The 20020-nt window shown below is 48.9% G+C and overlaps 1 protein-coding gene across 7 annotated transcripts in view; it reads left to right on the forward strand.

Moving 5' to 3' along the window:
- TMEM269 (transmembrane protein 269) overlaps positions 1-17280 on the forward strand; it is a 25354-nt gene extending 8074 nt beyond the window's left edge. Inside the window, exons 1-8 of one of the 7 annotated variants that reach the window (XM_040469870.1) lie at positions 281-392; positions 1271-1333; positions 2382-2490; positions 5395-5539; positions 10128-10225; positions 10906-11049; positions 11679-11879; positions 17047-17280. In XM_040469870.1, the coding sequence (XP_040325804.1) occupies positions 5448-5539; positions 10128-10225; positions 10906-11049; positions 11679-11879; positions 17047-17183 (672 nt within the window). In that variant the 5' untranslated portion in view covers positions 281-392; positions 1271-1333; positions 2382-2490; positions 5395-5447 and the 3' untranslated portion in view covers positions 17184-17280. Of the gene's footprint in view, positions 1-280; positions 1334-1488; positions 5540-10127; positions 10226-10905; positions 11050-11678; positions 11880-17046 lie in introns of those variants that run through there. The other 6 variants (XM_040469864.1, XM_040469865.1, XM_040469866.1 and 3 more) reach the window with 6 other exon arrangements.
- Positions 17281-20020: the final 2740 nt, after the last annotated feature.

Below are 20020 nucleotides of genomic sequence, written 5' to 3' on the forward strand. Positions count from 1 at the left end.
GCTGCCCTGACTCTTGGACTTGTTGCCTCCATTCTGGTTTTCTCTTTTAGTTTCTCAGACACCTGAGGTCCGACTTTAGTGTTAGATTGTGTTCAGGTCTCATTTCCACTAATTATTAAAATCGACGAATCCCCCATTTCCTCTTCTGGAGAGTAGAAACACTAATGCTAACGTCAAGAGCATTTGAGAAAATCCGGTAAGATGATAATGTGTGTAAAGCACCGTGAACAGGGCCAAAGGCTAGTCGCCACTCAGGACACGCTCCTCTTTCCCCCTCCAGGTTGCTGGGAGAGACAACAGTGTCACAGGACCGTGCAGCTCCGCCCCTTCCCTTGCATCTTCTCCCGTGGGGTCCTGGAAGCCAGTGCTGCTCTGACTCAGCGTTAGGGCAGGTGGGAGGATGTGGGGCAGGTGTTAGAACCTGTGCCTGGGAACCTACCCAGTACTAACAAGCTTCTTTCTGTAGCGCACTATTCATCCAGTTGCCAAATCCAGACACCTCTGAGAGGCTCTTACCTTCTCCCTCTCACACCTCTCCCACACCCTGGGGATTCTTTTCACAATGGCTCCTAGTCCGGCTACTTCCATTCCCTTCCGTTGCTGTCCAGCGAATGCGTCCTTGCTCCAGCCTGCCTATTCTGTCCTGTGGTATTACAGACCCTTCTTCCACGCTGGCTGCCAGAATCATATTTCTAAACCAAAGTGACCATGTCATCCATACTTAAACCAACATTCAGGACAGTGTAAATTACTCAGCTTGCCATTCATCTGACAAATACCGGGGTGGGATGGGGTGACTTACCATATGCCAAAGCAGTTCTTACAGGTACAGAAATACAGCAGTGAACCAAACAGCAAGAGCCCTGCTCTAGGGACCTGTCACAGTCTGGACCCCAGCAACCTTTTACAGCCCTGTCTTCCCCAAAGTCCTTCCAGCCCACCTCTCCTGCACCATGCACTCTGGTCTCTGCCTCTCAAGGCTTCCTTTGCTGGCCACGTTGGAGAGACCAGTCCCCTCCTCCTAGATCCCTCCATTCCCCAAGTTGCCCACAGGGTGGCCTAGGGCTCCTCTGCAGATTGAGGCCCCTCTTCCAGCCAACTAGAGCCCCGCTGCCCCTCCCTTGCCCCTCCTGGATTGTGAGCTAAGAGCCAGGGGTGAGAGGCTTGGGACCTGCGTGGCTCCCCCAGGCCTGTGTTGGCCTCCACCCACCACACAGGAAGCGGGGAAGGAGTGCGGCCCTCACCCCACCCAGGAATGTCTGGTCCCCAGGTAAGCATCCTGACAAAGTGCGTGACCCTCCCAAGATTACTGTCAGCGACCAGGACCCTGTGGGTAAGCGCTGCCCTAGAGCCCAGCCTGCCTCCATCTCTTCCATCTTCTCAGAGGGGGTGTCTTCCTGGGACCCCGGCAGGGCCTGGACAGGACCAAGAACTGGGAGAGGGGGCGTGGCTATCTGTTGGGGGTGTGGTCTGTAGGGCTGAGGGGTGGGGAGCATGTCTAACTAGAGTGGCTGCGCCCCGGAGTCCCTGCGCCTGATGGAGAGCCCTACCTGAGCATGCTCACTGCAGTTTGTGCCCTGGATGCCAGACACAGAAGCTGTGCAGCCTCGGGCCAGGCCGTACCCTTCTGCCCTCTCCTGCCCACAGTCCCCGCGTCTGCAGTTCCCGCTTGCTCACTTCTCTGCCCTCTCTCACCAGCCTCAGGGCTGCCTTCCTTTTCTTCACTTTCTCCCCTCCACTCCCGACCATATCTGACCCAGACACATCACTGCTACTCAAGGTCATTCAGGCATACCCTCAACTGCGACCTCCCTGCCCACTACGCCTCCGCCTCCGGTCACCCCCCCTCCCTCCCGGGGATCCAGCCTCATCGTGCTATTGCACCTTTTACCCCTTTGCCCCTTCATCCTTGGAGCCCCTCCCTAAACGTCGCCGCGTCAGAGAAACCTTTCCCCACTGCCACTGCAGACTCAGTCTGGCGTTCCCTTGTGCGCCCAGAGAAATGGGACAGCGCCTTGCCTGCCGTAACACTTGCCGCACTGCCCCTACTCGAATCTACCTCCCCTGCCAGACCCCTTCCTTCCTGGCGATGCAGCCTGGCTCTTGTTCTTTCTGCCCCAGAACGTAGTCCTGGGGGTAGCAGGCATCAACCAATGTATCTTAAAATGAGTAAATGGAAGATTGTAGGCATTAGGTAGATGCTGGGTGTCTGGAGGGTCTGGATTGTTGAGAGTTCATTTGAGAGGGCTTCTTGGAGGACAGACTGAACGGGCTTTGGTGCGGGGGAGAGATGTGATTTGGTGCAGTGAGAGGATCCTGGGGAAGCACCAGAGTGACACATTCTACCGATTTAACGATCCTTGAACAACTTCTATTGTCAGGCTTCATGCTGGGCACAGGGGACCTCAGTCTGCACTCAAGTTGCTTGCCCTGCAGTCGACAAGGAAGACAAGAGAGGCGGTGCCAGTGTAGAGTGCCGAGTGTCACACGGTGAGCACACGGACATGTGGCAGTGCGGAGGAGGAGTACTCACTCCAGGGGAGAGTCAGCCTTCCCAAAGAGGACCACCGGCCAACCCGAGAGCAGAGGGAGGGCCGGAGCCAGGGGCAGTGGAGAGAGGAGGCTGGGGGCTGAGCCAGCCTCATCATAAGGGCTTGTACGCCAAAGGAAGGAGGTGGACTCCATCCCGGGGGAATGGGGAGCCACTGACGGGCTTCCACAAAGTTCGGGAGTGACACGATCTAGTCCTGCAGGCCAATGCTGCGCAACGCCTCAGCTCTGAACCCCTCCTCAGAGAAGTCTTGTCTGAGCCCTCTGTCAGGCTGGACCCTCTTCCATGCTCCTCTGGCAGCCTGGTCAAATCCCCTTTTGGTTGAACACCTCTGCTGGCCTGAGCTCCTTGAGACACGAGGCCAGGTCTTAATCTTCTCCACGTCCCAAGCACCAGGCACTCATTCTTGCTCATGACCAAATGTTTATTGAATGAATGGATTGCTCCTTTCTTGTCTGGATTTCTAGAGCCCTTACTCTCAGGTCCACATCCTTTTACACCCGGAACCTGTGCATTATGTTGAAAATAGCATTTAATTGCGAAAGAGGAGGCCCAATTCAAGTCCTGGCTCCATTTCACGGGGCCAAGTCACTTGACTGTCTTGAAACCTCAGATTCTTCATCTGTAAGATGGGGTACCATCGTGAACAGAGTCTGGGAGTCCCCACATGCACGCGTGAGTCTTGTGTCCCTGGGTAGACTGTATGCTCCGTGAAGGTGTTCCCCAGCACCTAGTGCAGTCTGAGCTTACAGGGAGCACAGTGCTCAGTCCTGTTGGTTGGTAGACAGCAGAGTGCAGAGTGGAGGGGAAGGTACACCTAAGGTGAAGTTGTAAGCCCTGTCCTGCCACTTCTGTGTGACTTTGAGCAAGGTTCTTCCCCTCTCTAAGTCTTCCTTGCCTCATCTGGCAACTATGGATATTAACCGTCACTTGGCAGACCTTACGGGCCAATGGAAACCATAGACATGAAAATGCTTCATGCATGAAAGAGATGATAGAGTAGATAACCGATCATTAATTAAAAACAAAAAGACAAAAAAAAAACAACTCAAGGAGTACAGATGAGGTGTGCGTGGCAATTGGTAGAAATGCCCACAGGCATCTGCTGACTACCCCTGACAGGCAGAGATGCTGGGTTGCTGCCCTGGCAGCAGCTGGGCTGGGGACAGAGGTGTTTGGTCTTGCTGGGGTCAGCCCTGGGGCGCGGGAGAGACCGGGAGGGAGGGGTTCCTGAGGAGGGACTGAGCAGCCGGCCTTGGCTCTCCTTCCCTCCCGGATTTCTTAGGCAGCGTTCTTCTGTCTTAGGTTTTGAGGGGTCTCAGGAGGAGTCCTGATGGCCTTGGTGAATGGGACCTGCCTGGGGGAGCAGTGAACCCCTTAGTGCTGCCTGATCCACTCCCAGTTCCAAACTCCCAGTCTAGCCCCCTCCTCCCGGCCTCTGACATCTTGGTGGCAGGGCTTATGGGCCCTAATTTGTCTTAAGTCCAGCCTGGGGCAGAGACAGGGGCTGGGCAGAGGGAGTCTCAGCTTCCTCACCTCTAAAATGAGTGAGGATGAAACGAGAAAGCGGCTGCGACAACACCTCGGAACTTGCGTATTTTATTCAGGTGCAGGATTGCTGTTTGTGGGCAGCGTGTTTATGGTGACCAGTGGGGCGTCCCTGTTTCAGGGAGCACTGGGGCTCTTTCTCCCCGAGAAACTTGGTGCCACAGGCCATTTATGTGTATGGAGTGCAGGTTTGGTGTTGGAGGCAAAATAGAGCCGGCCAGGCTATGGAAACAGGCAGGGCCAGCTGATTCCCTGGGCTCTGAGGGGCCCGGGGCAGGGCTGCTTCCTCTTGGGCAGGATGAAACCACCCCATGGGGCTGGCCCCCTGAGCTCCTCCTTGGCCTCCTACCCCACAGACCGCCTCCTTCCGGACCTGTGCCCCCGGCAGAGGAAACACCAGGCTTAGAATCCAGCAGGCAGGATTACCTTTCACTCACTGAGGATGTGATTTGAGCCAATATATCTCCATTTCTCTGAGGCTCAGATTTTGCATTCATCAAATAATGACAGCACCGTCTCCTGAGGTCGTCAGGATCAGGAGAGAGAACAGAGTGAAAGGTGCCTTGTGCGCCGTTTTGTGCTGGACGCATTCATCTCTTGTCTCTCATCTCTTCCCCTGTCGGAGCTGGGCCTGATGTTCTGGTTGGGGCTTGTCAGAACCAGGACCTCGGGGCACCCCCGCTGCAGCCCCGTCCTTCCGAGGGAAAGAGCAAGGCCTGCAGGACAAGGGAGGCTGACTCTGCAGTGGGTCCCTTTCGTGCTTTCTACCCCTCGGGTAGCCTCTCGCCCCCTGGAACATTCCTGGGGGTGAGGGGCTTGCCCTTTCCCAGTGTTATTTTTTATTCCTGTGGGGCTCCCCTCACAGGAATAAAAAATATGAAAAGTAGCTTTGTAAATTTTTTTTTTAAAGGGCTCACCTATGACAAAAGGCTCATCTCCCAGATAGGGGAAGGGCCCATATCCCTTATCCCCTGGGCCATGGGGGTACCAGGAGGACCAACCGTGGGCTGGAGGGAGGTCTGCACTGTAGGCAAGGGGGCAGACGGAGGGGTTGGAGACTGTGGCTGTACTGGCGTGGGGGCTTTGCTGTTGTGCCTTCCCAAGACACCCATTTTTAGCACCTTGGTCTTTACCTCCTGGTGTCCTCCAGCTACCTCCTGTCTCATTCTAGTCAGTGAAACAGTGTTGGGAGGGTACAGTTCTGGGATGAGGTCCAGGGAACAGGAGCTGCCTGGTCCTGGGAGCCTCTTTTGGGACACTTTGACCTTGGGAACCCCTGATCCCTCTCCCCGGAGCCCCAGATCCGTGCACCAGGTTCTTCCTGACCAACGACCAGATCCATCTCTATATGAATGAGTTCTCCTGGAAGGACGTTACCAATGCCTTGTCCCTGGCCAACATGATCCTGGGGCTCTTCTCCATCTTCTGCAGCGTCTGCAAGTAGGTCTGGGGCCCAGGAGGATCTTAGCCAAGAGCTGGAGCCAATGGCATGCAGGGAGGAGTGGGGAGCCTAGATAGCCAGGCACTGAGGCCCAGGATCAACCGGGGGCAGGAGAAAGGGTAGTGACTGGGAGTCAAGAGGCCAAGATCCTGGCCTCAGCTCTACTACCAGCCTGATATGTGACTTTAGGTCGCATCCCTGAGCCTTGGTTTCTCCGTCGTTAAAACAAGGAGCTTGCACTGTGATCTCTAGGTTCCTTCCAGCTGTGGCAGTCCGGAATGGTCTTTATGAGAAAACCAAGAGATTCTATTCTGGTGGCCTTTACATAATCCTTGGGGTAGGCAGGCTATCATGAGAAAATTTTGATTCTTAAATTAGAACTTATGATCTGGGGAATATTTATAGTCAGCACTATTATGGAAAATCTGGGACATGTTTATGGGCCCCTAAAAAGTTGTAAGCAAGTTATATTTCTACAAATTGAATCATATTTCAATGCCTTGGCAAATCAGTTCTTTTTTTTTTTTAATTTTTTTTTAACGTTTGTTTATTTTTGAGACAGAGAGAGACAGAGCATGAACGGGGGAGGGGCAGAGAGAGAGGGAGACACAGAATCGGAAGCAGGCTCCAGGCTCCGAGCCATCAGCCCAGAGCCCAACGCTGGGCTCAAACTCATAGACCGCGAGATCGTGACCTGAGTCGAAGTCGGATGCTTAACCGACTGAGCCACCCAGGCGCCCCTCAAATCAGTTCTTTAAAGATAAATCCTTTATAATGCAGCCTCCTAACCTGTTTGATTCTCTATAACCATCAGCAAGTGACTTCTCTGGATCTGTTTCTCATCCATTAAATCATTTTACCTGATGATGTTTGAGTTCCCTTCCAGTTAAATTTTATGATTCTCTAAGTCTGGATTTTTGGGGGTCTTATAAAGTAGAGGATATCTACAGCAGAAAATCTCTAACTTCTTAGTTCAGTGCAATCTTCTGGGAGTGTAGCTAAAAAAATTTTTTTTAATGTTTATTTACTTTTGAAAGAAAGGGAGAGACAGAGGCATGAGTGGGGGAGGGGCAGAGAGAGAGAGAGAGACACAGAATCCAAAGCAGGCTCCAGGCTTTGAGCTGTTAGCAGAGAGCCCAACGTGGGGCTCAAACTCACAGACCATGAGATCATGACCTGAGCTGAAGTCAGACACTTAACAGACTGAGCCACCCAGGTGCCTCAGTTTTGGGAGTGTCATTTTTATGGCACGGTGGTGGGCCCGTTTCCCTTTAGACACATAGGTATGGCTCTAAAGAAAGGTAGTGCTGAGCTTGTTTGGAGACAGCTGAAGCCTGGGGTGAGGTTCTCTGCTTCTGCTTGGTCATCCAAGCATTGCAATCAGGGTGTAGACTTAGGAACGGCATTCTAGGGCAGCCTTGCCTGAGACTATGGTGGCTGCTTTTAGAGAGGTCTGGGAGCATGTGCTGGACCAAAGCACAGAATCCTTGAATGTAAGATCTGAAAGAGATCTTGGAAATCATATAGAGCATCAAAATATGTGAGATAAAAAAACAGAACTGCAAGGAGAAATGGGCAAATCCGTTATCGTAGTTGGATATTTCACACCCCTCCATCAGAAACTGACAGATCCATTTGGCAGAAAATCAGTAAGGAGATAGTTGAACTGAACAGCACCATCAGTCGACTGGATCTAATTGATATTTATAGAATACTTTACCCAATAACAGCAGAATACACATTCTTCTCCTCACACTTTTGGGCTATAAGACATACCTCAACAAATGTAAAAGAATAGAAATCATATGAAGTATGCCCTCAGATCCCATGGAATTAAAGTAGAAATCAATACCAGAAAGATAACTAGAAAATCCCAAAATATGTGAAGGTTAAGCAACACGATTCTAAATATACATTAAAGAAGAAAAGTATTTTGAGCTAAAAGAAAATGAAAATACAAGTTATCAAAATTTGTTGGGTTGCCTGGGTGGCTCAGTCAGTTAAGCGTCCGACTTCGGCTCAGGTCATGATCTTGTGGTCCGTGAGCTTCGGGCTCTGTGCTGACATCTCGGAGCCTGGAGCCTGCTTTAGTTCTGTGTCTCCCTCTCTGCCCCTCCCTTGCTTGTACTCTCTGTCTCTCATAAATGAATAAATGTTAAAAAAAATTTTTTAAAACCCAACTTATCAAAATTTGTGAGATGCAGTGAAAGTGGTAGTTATAGTGAAATTTGTAACATTGAATGTGTGTATTAGAAAAGAAACCTCTGTGAAAGACAACATCAGGAGAATTAGAAGACAAGCTATAGGCTGGGAGAAAATATTTGCAAAAGGTACATCTGAGAAAGGACTGTAAAATAGACAAAGCTTAAAATTCTTCAATAAGAAACCAAAGAACTCAATTAAAAAATGGGCCAAAGACCTTAACAGAGACCTCATCGAAGGAGATGTACAGATGGCAGTAAGCATGTGAAGATACTCCACATTGTATATTATCAGGGAGATGTAGTGAGATATTACTACACACCTACCGGCCAAAGGAGTTGCCCAGAACACTGACGACATCAAATGCTGGCGAGGACGTGGAGCAACAGGAACTCTCATTCACCGCTGGCAGGAACACAAGATGGTTCAGCCGCTTTGGGAGACAGTTTGGCAATTTCACAAAGCTACACCTAGTCTTACCATATGATCCAGCAATCACACTGTTTGGTATTTATCCAAATGAACTGAAAACTATGTCCACACAAAACCCTGCACTTGGATGTTTATGATGTTTAATTTACAATTGCCAAAACTCGCAAGCAACCAAGATATCATCTAATAAGTGAATAGATGAATAAACTGAGGTATTTCCAAATTTTCCAAACAATGGAGGATTGCTCAGTGCTAAAAAGAAATGACCTATCAGACCATGAGAAGACACAGAGGAATCATAAGTGCATATTACTAAGTGAAAGAAGCCAATATGCAAAGGCTACATACTATATGATTACAGTGATATGATATTCTGGAAAGGCAAAAATATCAAGATAATAAAAAATCAGTGACTGGTACAGGAGGGTGGGGGGAATGAATAGGTGGAGCACAGAGGATATTTAGGACATTGGAAATAATCTTCATGATACTATAATAATGGATACTAATCATACGTTTGTCCAAAACCATAGAATGTACAACACCAAGAGTGAACCCTAAGGTAAACTATGGACTTTGGGTGACTATGTGTCAACATAGGTTCATCCTTGGTATGTGTCAAGAATTAGAATGTACTGTTCTGGTGAGTGATATTGATCATGTGGGAAGCTATGCATAGGTGGGAGATGGGGGGGGGTAGATGGGAAATTTCTGTAGCTTCCTTTCAATTTTGTTGTAAACCTAAAACCTCCCCAGAAAAATAAAGCCTTAGAAAAATTGGGAAAAAAAGGGAGATAGAAATCAATAGTATAAGGCTTCCACCTTAGCAAACTAGGGAAAAAAAAAAAAAAGCATGTTAAATCCAAAGTAAGCAGAAGAAAATAATAAAAATGAGAGGGACACCTGGGTGGTTCAATCGGTTCAGCATCTGATTCTTGACCTCAAGTCAGGTCTTGATTTCAAGGTCGTGGGTTCAAGGTCCGCATTTGGGCTCCACGCTCTGGGTGCAAAGCCTACTTAAAAAAGGGGGGGTGGGGGGCCACCTGGGTGGCTCAGTTAGTTGAGCGTCCAACTTTGGCTCACGTCACGATCTCGAAGTTCGTGAGTTCAAGCCCCACATTGGGCCACAGTGCCAGCCTGTCCACACAGAGCCCGCTTCTGATCTTCTGTCTCCCCTCTCTGCCCCTCCCCTGCTTGTGCTCTCCCCAAACTAAATAAATATTAAAAAAAAAAAGCAGCCATCAATGAAATTAAAAATAAGAAATCAGTAGAGACAATCAACAAAACCCAAAGCTGATTGATTCTTTGGAAAAATCAATAAAATTGATAAGCCTCTAGGCAGGCCAACCAAGAAAATAAAGAAAAAAAGAGAAGACACAAACTACCAGTATCGGAAATGCAAGAGAGCCATCACTACTGATCTCGTGGACTTTAAAAGGATAATAAAGGAATATTATGAACAACTCTGTAAGTGACGTAGCCTAAATGAAAGGGACCAATTCCTTAAAAGTCATGAGTTACCTAAACTTGCACTAGGAGAAATAGCTTATCTGAATAGGCCTCTATTAAATCATTTGACACAACCCCCTCACTTTCCAGATGGAGGAAGAGAGGCCTAGAGGGGTAGGGAGTGGTTTATCTGAGAAACCACAGTGAGATGGTTGCAGAGGCTGGGAACATAGGACCCCTGTGCCCTCAAATATGCCTGGGATTTAGAGTTGGAAGGGACCTTAGTGATTATCTAAGGGGCTCGAGGCACCCCCTTTAAGACTGTGGGTTTAGAGTATGGCAGGGGTGTGTGTGTGTGTGTGTGTGTGTGTAAAGCAGTGTATTTCAGAAAGAACACGAGTGTGGGGAACATGCAGGGCAGGGTGTGTGTGTGTGTGTGTAGGGGTTGCCCAGTGCAGCCCATGACACAGCTGTCCTGTCGGGGCCTGCTGCCCTACACTTCAGGAAATGCTACAGTGCCTCCTGGATGCTTCTGATCAGCTTCCTATTAGACATGGCAGTTGGGACGATAACCAGACACCTCAGCCTCTGCTCCAGATCGGGTGAGTCCAGGCCTCAGACCCCTGATCCCTGACTCCAGGAGCCCATCTCAGGTCTCCCTCCATCTTCTCACATCCAGCAAGCTTTCAGGAGTCAGCACGCCTGCTCACCTCCCTCCAAGGACAGCAGAAGCAGCCGGAGAACCATCCCGGAGCCCCATAGTTCAGATCTAGGCCCCCCGCGGGCTCACCTGTTGCTCCTTAGCCATCCTTGCCCAGGCCGCAGTTTCCTTGGCGGTGCTGCCTCCCCGCTAGGGGTGCCCCAGGAATTGGGAGTGGGTGGTGGCTGCGGTGCTTGGGAGGGGGGAAATGAAAAATCCCCCCAGCAGAGCGGCTGGTTTAAAATACAAGAAAATATTTCCATGTAAGAGTTTGCTTGAAAAAAAAAGGGTTCTGTGGCTTGTGAATTTGTATCCAGTTGTGGTCCAACCCTGGATGTTAAAGGGCGGGAAAACTAAGACCTGAGAAGGAAAGATTTGCCTCAGGCCGCATGGTCCATGTGAGGCAGAGCCAGGAGGCCCCCCCCCCCCCCCCCCCCCCCCCATCCTTGATCCCTAGGGGAGCAGCTGTTGCTCTCTGGGACCTCAGTCCCGGCTTGGCACCCCTGCAGCTCCCCCACCACAGGGGACTAAAGTGCAAGACAAATGAGCATAAGTTCTGACCTCGTCGACCTCCTGGAGCAGGGGTGGAGCTGAATGACTTTGCTGTCTTCACCACCTTTGGCCTGGCCTCAGCCCTGCTCCTAGGCGTGGATGGGCCTCTGAATGCGTTCCTGGCCGTCATCTATGTGTTAGCTGCTACCTTCCGCCTGTGTTTTTATTCAACCGGTGAGTGGACCCCAGCCTTGTAGCTAAGGGTGGGGAGCCACGGAGGGGCGCTGTTGGATGCCAGAAGCCTTGGGGGGGGGGGGTAACTGACTCCTCCCCTCCTCTTTGGTTCCTTTCCCTTCCTTGTCCTGTGCCCCAGGCCCACTGGAGGCTGCAGGCTGCACTGACAGAGACCTGGAGAGGGGCAGGGGCCCATGGTTCTCGGACCAGCTGTGCCTTTTTCTCGTTGTATGACCTTTGGGTGGTGCACAGAGACTCACAGAATCCAGAACTAGGGGTCATCCTCCACAGTTTTCTACAACAGATGGAGAAACTGAGCAAGGCAACCAAGGGCAGTTGCCTTGCCCAAGGTCACAATGCAAGGGGGCGTAGAGGTGGACTGGAAGACCTCAGAGGACCCTCCTGCAGAGACTTCCTTGGTGCTGGGGCCCATGCCTTGTCCCAGCCACCTGCTTCCCCGTGGGGATTCAGCACAGAACCCACACACCATCTCTGCGAACGGCTGACCGCTTTACAGCCTGCCATTGCCTGGCGAGGAGGGGGATCTGGAGTGGGTGGCAGGGAAGACCCAACGGGCTGGCTTTGCTCAGCGGGAGGCAGCTAATCTCCACCTCTTCCTTCCCTGGCAGGTGTTCCCTTCACATACAAGGGTCTACCCTGCCGCTATGCTTCCTGTGTTTTGGCCTCCACCTGCCTTCTGACCAAAGGCAACACGTTCATTCTGTCTTGCATGGCCTCACTTATGATTCTGTTCATGATGGACCAGAGCTACTATCCACGTGATGAGATCCTGGGGTCTGAGAACTGGAAAAAATTGATTTATCTGGGGGGTGAGTGAAAATACTGCTTTCAAATGGCACCAGTGCTGGTCTATTATCACTGCTGCTCATGGCCACCCTGTACCTCGCCCCCACACTCCCGATCTCCCTTACCCTGTTTTATTTGTGTCCATGGAGTTTATCACCATCTGAAATGTATCTACTTTTTTATTGTCTATACACACTAAAACTGCCCCCAGATAGAGGACTCTCTTTCATTCGTGCAGTAATCCCTGGGCCTAGCATTGTGCCAACCACGTGGTAGATGCTCAGTAAGTATTTGTTGAATGCTGTTAAGTTCAATCAGGAACACCTACCATATGCTGGATACTGGGAACCAAACTGATAAACTAGACAAACCCTTCCTGCCTCAGGATTCACAGTCTAATAGGGGAGACAGACCCCAACCAAATAGTGGCAGAAATAACTAGAAATGCATAGTTGTTGTTTTTTTTTAAGTTTATTTATTTATAATGACAGAGAGGGAGAGAGGCAGAGAGAGAATCCAGCAGGTTCCATGCTAACAGAGCGGAGCCCGACGCGGGGCTCAAGCCCATGAACTGTGAGATCATGACCTGAGCTGAAACCAAGAGTTGGACACTAGAAAGGCATAGTTTTGATGCGTCGTGGAGCACAGGGTGCTCTGAGAAGGGGACTTAATGAGACTGAAATGGTCTGAAGGGTGGAAAGGATGCTTCAGAAGGTAACATTTAAATGGAACCTGGGGGAAGGTGGTCAAAGGTACAGACTTCCAATTATAAGTTCTGGGGACGTAATGGACAACACGGTGACTACAGTTAACAATACCATGTTGTGGGGAGCCTGGGTGGCTCATTCGGTTAAGTGTCTGACTTTGGCTCAGGTCGCGATCTCACAGTTTGTGGTTCAAGCCCTGCCTCGGGTGAGCATGAACCCTGCTTTGGGTGAGTCCCACTTCGCTCTCTCTTTCTCTCTGCCCCTTGTGGGATTCTCTCTGTCTCTACCCCTCGCTCACTTGTGCCCTCTCTAAAAAAAAAGAGGGGCACCTGGGTGGCTCAGTCGGTCGAGCTTCAAACTTCGGCTCAGGTCATGATCTCATGGTCCGTGGGTTCGAGCCCCGCATCGGGCTCTGTGCTGACAGCTTGGAGCCTGGGGCCTGCTTTGGATTCTGTGTCTCCCTCTCTCTCTCTGCCCCTCCCCCACTTGTGCTGTCTGTCTGTCTGTCTCTGTCTCTCTCAAAAATAAATAAACATTAAAAAAAAAAGAATATTGTATTTGGAAGTAGATAGGAGAGCAGATCTTAAGAGTTCTCGTCGCAAGAAAAGGAAATGGGTAACTGTGCAGTGGCAGACACTAACGAGACTGCTGGTCGTGTCACAGGATACACAAATATCGAATAATTATGCTGTACACCTTGGACTAATACAGTTTTGTGTTATATGTCCATAATATCTCAATAAAACTGGAAAAAATAAAAATGGTGACCTTCAAGATGACTGGCTAGGTGGGTAAGAGAGGTAGTTCAGAAGAGAAAACAGCATTTTCTAGGCTCTAGGCTAGAAGGTGCTGGGTGCGGTCGTGCAGCCGTGTGGCTGGAACTTGCTGAGAGATCCTAGTGATACATACTGAGTCCGTGAAGGGGGTGGGTTTGGGGGAACTGATCCTAGCGGCAAAGGGGAAGCCTCTGAAGGGACTTCTGAGCAGCGGTTTTAAGTGGCCACTTGGACTACAGTGTGGGGACCAGATGGCGGGAGACTGAGAACAAAGAGGAAAAGTGACTTGCTGTCGTATGAGAGGTGGTGGCAACAGAGCAGATGAAGGGACTTCAGATGCATGTTGGGAACAGAACCGATATTGAGGAAGCCCTGAGGTCCTGGCCACACTGGGGACCTGGCGGATATCTCCCTAGAGTTCTCCCTGACTTAGGGCTTCCTTCAAGGAATACCCGTGTTTCTTCTTTTGGGATGTGCTCATGGGGACAAGACAAACATCTACAGGGATACTTGGTTTCTTTCTTTATTCCCTGTGGGTCCAGTCTGGTTCATAGGGTCCCTGCTTTCATCCTGACTGTCCTTTTTTCTTTTAATTTTTAATGTTTATTATTTATTTAAAAATTTTTTTTTCAACTTTTATTTATTTTTGGGACAGAGAGAGACAGAGCATGAACGGGGGAGGGGCAGAGAGAGAGGGAGACACAGAATCGGAAACAGACTCCAGGCTCTGAGCCATCAGCCCAGAGCCTGACGCAGGGCTCGAACTCACGGACCGCAAGATCGTGACCTGGCTGAAGTCGGACGCTTAACCGACTGCGCCACCCAGGCGCCCCTAATGTTTATTATTTATTATTGAGAAAGAGAGAGAGAGACAGAGTGCAAGCAGGGGAGGGTTAGAGAGAGAGGGAGACATCAGGATCTGAAGCAGGATCCAGGCTCTGAGCTGTCAGCACAGACAGGGGCTCAAACTCATGAACCGTGAGATCATGACCTGGGCTGAAGTCGGATGCTTAACCGACTGAGCCACACAGGTGCCCCCTGACCTTCCCTTTTAGGCTCATACCCTTTCTCTGTACCACCAGCACCGACGCCCCTGCTCAAGTTCTAGGCAGTGGCTCCTCTGTGGCCCAGCTAGCAGAGGCAGAACAGTGTTGAGAAGCATCTGGGTTTGCTGCTAAACAGACCTGAGTTCAAGTTCCAATGCCAGGACGCGTTAATTGCATCAACTTGGGCTGACGACCTCATTATTTTGAGTTTAGTTTTCTTCATCTATAAAATGAAGCCAATAATTCCTACCTCAGGATTCTTGAGATTAAATGGGATGATGCAGATCAATCCTCTGGCACAGATGTGTCCTGTAGGGAAATTTCTAGTCCCTTCTTCCCTCCACCTGCCCTCCTATCTCTCAGCAACAGTGTTTCCCACAATGCTCTTTGCTCCTGTAGATACCACGGCTCCCCTTTTCTCCCAATAAACCATATGCTTGGCCTCAGCCTTCCTTGGATTGTCTTGGCTGTGAGAGTAAAGGAGGAAGCTGTACCTCACAGATTTTGATACCACTTAATACCAGAGCCCAACTGGACAGATTCCAAAATGGCCACTCTTGATATTCCTCTTACCTGGAGTGCAGCCAATCACCTTTTTAGACGGAGGTTCCGTCTCCCCCACAGAGCTTCTGAAAAGCCGGCCTGTGGCTGTGAGACCTCATGTCACGCATTTTCCAGGACAACTCTGGTTTAAAATATTGTCCCATTGCCTCAACAGATCAATGACTGTCCTGAAATATTAAGCATTCCAAAGCTCCAATACATCTCTGTAACTGAAAGTGGTCTTCTGTCAGATCATATGTTCTGATTTCTCTTGAGGAATGTATGGTAGTTATCCCCACGGAAACGATGTTGCCTCGTACTCTCCAACCCTCTTTGAGCTTTCCGAGGCTGTCTAGTTTTTACAAGTCAGGCAGACACGGCTTTGAATCAAGACCTTGTACAGGTTATATCCCCTCTGTCTCTTCATCTGAAAAACAGACTGGATTCTGAGTCACAGAATTATTGTGAAACGTAAATGGAGCGATCTTTGTAACATACCTAGCAGATTGGTGCAAAGTAGATATTCCACAAGTGTTGGGGCCCTTTTGCCTGTCGGTGGTGTATCTCAGATTCAAATGTGTTGGGGGTCCCCCAAGACCACCCCAGGTTCAGTGGTTCTCTTGGGGATTCACAGGATGCATATAGTCATACTCATGGTTAAGCCTTATTACAGCAAAAGACACAAAGCAAAGGCAGCAAAGGGCAGATGAAAGGGGCAAAATCTGGAGGAAATGAGGCACAGCCCCTCAAGTGTCCTCCCTGTGGGGCCACCCTGCACAAAACTGTGACAACACCCATGAAAGTCTTGTGTACCTGGAAGCTCTTTAGAGACTCAGGGTCCAAGGTTTTTATAAGGGCTGGCCACATTAGCACCCTAGACCTAGTGGTACCAAAATTCTAGACTTACACAGAAGGAAATCAACACTCAGCACAGTCTAAGGACAGGAAACCATTCTTGCCCATTAGGGAAAGTTCTATATTAGAAATAGACTCTTTTTTTAATGTTTATTTATTTTTGAGACAGAGAGAGACAGAGCATGAAGGGGGAGGGGCAGAGAGAGAGGGAGACACAGAATCGGAAACAGGCTCCAGGCTCTGAGCCATCAGCCCAGAGCCTGACGTGGGGCTCGAACTCACGGGCCGCGAGATCATGACCTGAGCCGAAGTTGGATGCTTAACTGACTGAGCCACCCAGGCGCCCCAAGAAAGTTCTATATTGATATAGGGAACTGTTTACTAGCCATGTTCCTGGACTCCAGTTAAAGGCCAACCTGGCAAGCAGGCCGGCCTTCGTTCATTCGTTCGTTCGTTCGTTCCTTTCTTTTTTATTTATATTGAGAGACAGAGTGACCAGGGGAGGGGCAGAGAGAGACGGAGAAAGAGAATCGCAAGAAGGCTCCATACTGTCTGCATGGAGCCCAATGCAGGGCTTGAACTCACAAACCCAGGCACCTTGCAAGCAGGCCTTTCTAAAGAGAGCTGTCCCAGGTCTGCTGTGCTCTTCTGCATTATGTGTAACATTGTATTGGCCACTATCACATATTAAACTTGACACAATTGGGAATATATATGTCATTCATATATATATATATTTTTTTCTTTTTAATGTTTATTTATTTATTTTTGGAAGGGGGGAGGAGAGAGTACAAGTAGGGAAGAGGCAGAGAGAGAGGGAGAGAGAGTCTCAAGCAGGCTCCATGCTGGCATCACAGAGCCTCACACAGGACTCGATCCCACGAACCCTGAGATCATGACCTGAGCCAAAATCAAGAGTCGGACGCTTAACTGACTGAGCCACCCAGGCGCCCCTGGGATGGATGGAGATATATACATATATTTCTAACAAGGGGTCTGGACAACTCAAATTTATTCTCGGCTAAGACTGATTTCTGATCTGAATTCAACCAAATGGAACCTGAGTTTGCATTACATTATAATTATCTAGTTACAAAGAGACAAAACCTCTTGAAGGCAGGGCTCGGGTCTCGTTGGTTCTTGTTTCTTAGGCCGATGAGTAAAAACTGAAGGAAGGGAGGATGGGGATGGGAGGGAAGAGGGCGGGAAATACACGCAGAGAGCTTCATAGACATGGAATGTTTGCCTTTTTTCTCCCTCCAGGTGTCATCATGCTGCTTGTGTCTCCATTCTCCCTAACTGCTTTTTACTGCCTGATGTGGTCGCTGTCCTACATCTTCTTTCCAGATGCTCTGTGGGGCAAGGCAGCATGCTTCAGGCTACAGCACCAAAGAAAGTGAACAGCTTCACCCACTCCCACTGGCCTCTGTGGGGTTTGTGCCAGCATATCGGGCCAAGCCTTGCCTTATCCTCACTAAATCTTTCTTTGTCCCTATGTCTCCTGTGTGCTAGATACGTGTGCCTTGAACCAGAGCAACCCACGATAGGGCCAGTGGCCTTCACTTCTTCCTCTTTACTCAGGGTTCCGAATCCCTTGGGGACAATAGCTGTGTCATATAGAACAGAATTCTTTCCAAGATAAAGTTGGGTTGGGTTTGAGTTCCAGCCCTGTTACCGGCTGGGTGATGTTGTGTACTAAGGTCAATCCCTTGGAGTGGGGTGAAACCCTTTAGCATTGGTATAGTCTCCACCTTGGCCTGATCCTTATTACTCTAGGGCGCGGGGGTGAGGGGGCGTGGAGGGTGCTTATTAAAGCATTTCTTAAACTTGCAGATTGGTTCAGTAGAGCAGAGCTAATCACAGGACAATCATGGTGCCCAGTGTGAATGTATACAGGATTTTGTAACTTAAAATTCTATATTTCGACAGTCAAAGCTTCTGCCTTTTGCTTCAGTTAGAGATTAGACACATTGGCAGCTTGAAGGCGTCACCTGGTTCCCATCTGGTTTTTTCCTCAACTATAAAATACTAACCTCTAGATATTCAGATGCCACTTCATATATTTTTTAAGTTTATATATTTACTGAGAGAGAGAGAGAGAGAGAGAGAGAGAGTGAGTACCAGCAGGGGAGGGGCAGAGAGAGGGAGAGACAGAATCCCAAGCAGGCTCCGGGCTGTTAGTGCAAAGCCCAACCTGGGGCTCGAACTCCAGAATCGTGAGATCATGACCTGAGCTGAAGTCAAGGGTTGGACACTTAACTGACCGAACCACCCAGGCACCCCACACTTCATATTCTAAAATCCAAATTGAATACAAATAAAGAATATTGTATGGAACCTTAAAGTTGCCCCTCACAAAGAATTTAGGCCCGAAGGCAGTGACTCCCCAGCACGGCCTCTGGGCCCTCTAACCTCCAAGCAGTATTCCAAAGGATTGTTGGCTGGCTTGGCCCCTTCCCCAACTCTGGCGCCAGAGAACCTTTTACCTCCGATCTAATTTCTTGGTTTGCAGAACAATGTATTTGGTAAATAGGTAGGAAGTCTAAAATTAGATTTTAAAAAGAACCATCTGGTGAATCACACTGCCAGGACCTGGCTTTGAAGGAGCAGGTCGCGCCTTCCTCGTCCCTCCTGCTCTCCATTCGTATCTGTTAGATCATTTCTATTTTTTCACGGGTAGATGAATATGTCTGTGTGCCACCAGATTTTAGGCTCCTTCAGTTCGCATGTTTTTATTTCTGCTGTTTGCCACAGTGCCCGGCACTCAGAAACGTTTGCTTTGCAGGTGAATTGATTTTGTTGTGCATTCTAGCAAATTAGATACAAGATTACTATAATGTAGTAAGAACCTTACAAATATGCATCTATATACCCGTACAAATGCATGATGTCCTTGGTCCTACACCCTTATTTCAGAGATGCTACGCTTCATCAGAATATTTTAGGAAATCCAGTTTGAGAACTGTCTTCACATACGCTCTTAGAGGCCAGCACGTAGCACAGTGCCTAGACATAGCAGGTGCTCAAAAAATACTTGTATTCTGAACCAACCAAATCTAGTCCCAAAAATCTACTATTGAAGATTAGCCAATGATGGTTTTTTCCTGGAGCCACGTTATTTATCAGATTTGGTCTCCAATGACTTCTGGCTTTTTCTAAAATTTTCAACTACATTCAAAACAAGATGCAGTCTGAAAGAGGATTTCTGTGTCCATTTTGAGCCATAGCAGCAGAGTTAAAATAAATAGGCAGACCCCCCACCTGTCCAAAAGGGGCTGTTTGGAGGAGGAAAGTACCCATTTGAATATGTAAATTGTGCTTCGCTTAAGACAATAATAATTCATACTTCATTGTCTCAAACTCAAGTTTAGGCTAGTGACACAAGGATAGTTATAGGTCAATGGGAAGCCTCTAGATTTCACAGAGGTGATGTGTGCTTCCTTCCAACCACGTGGAGGGATGGCTGCCCTTCTACACTGGTTCCGGGGACTCAAGCTGCTAATGCTAATCATGCAGGCCTTCCTCAGTTAGGAATACAAATTTTAAAGTAGAATAGCTAAAATAGGACATTGTTCTAAAGTAAAATAAAATTAATAAAAAAAATAAATAAAATGTTTTAACATAGAACAGCTCTCAGGAACAAGTGGAAAGTCCAAGACTTTAAAAACATGCTTCTTAGGGCGCCTGGGTGGCTCAGTTGCTTAAGCACCCGACTTCGGCTCAGGTCATGATCTCGGAATTTGTGAGTTCGAGCCAGGCTCTGCGCTGACAGGTCGGAGCCTGGAGCCTGCTTCGGATTCGGTGTCTCCCTCTCTCTCTCTCTCTCTGCCCCTCCCCTGCTTGTGCTCTGTCCATCTCTGTCTCAAAAATAAATAAACATTAAAAAAATAGTAAATGAAAATACGCTTCTCAGATGAGCACCTGAAGTCAGAGGGGTTGGTTCTTGATTCCAGGCAGCTGTACTTCTCCCCTCGGGATAGAGTATAGATTTCCCTTCTAGCCCCCCCTGAGCTATCCTGTGCCCAAGGAGCAGGATCAAGTGACTGAGAATTCTGGGACTATTTATTTATTTAAGCTCTGTGACCTTGAGTGACCCATTTCCTTAACTGTATAATGGAGTATTTACTTCCTCTCTGGGTTGCTTTGTGAATTAAATGCAACACATAAGATAACTAGAATAGGGAATGGCACGTAAAAAGTGTTAAATAAAAGTTAGATCTCTCCTCTCTCTCTCTAG

This window comes from Herpailurus yagouaroundi, unplaced genomic scaffold, assembly GCF_014898765.1.
Source record: "Herpailurus yagouaroundi ecotype Mexico unplaced genomic scaffold, PumYag 77, whole genome shotgun sequence".
NCBI classification, from domain to species: domain Eukaryota; kingdom Metazoa; phylum Chordata; class Mammalia; order Carnivora; family Felidae; genus Herpailurus; species Herpailurus yagouaroundi.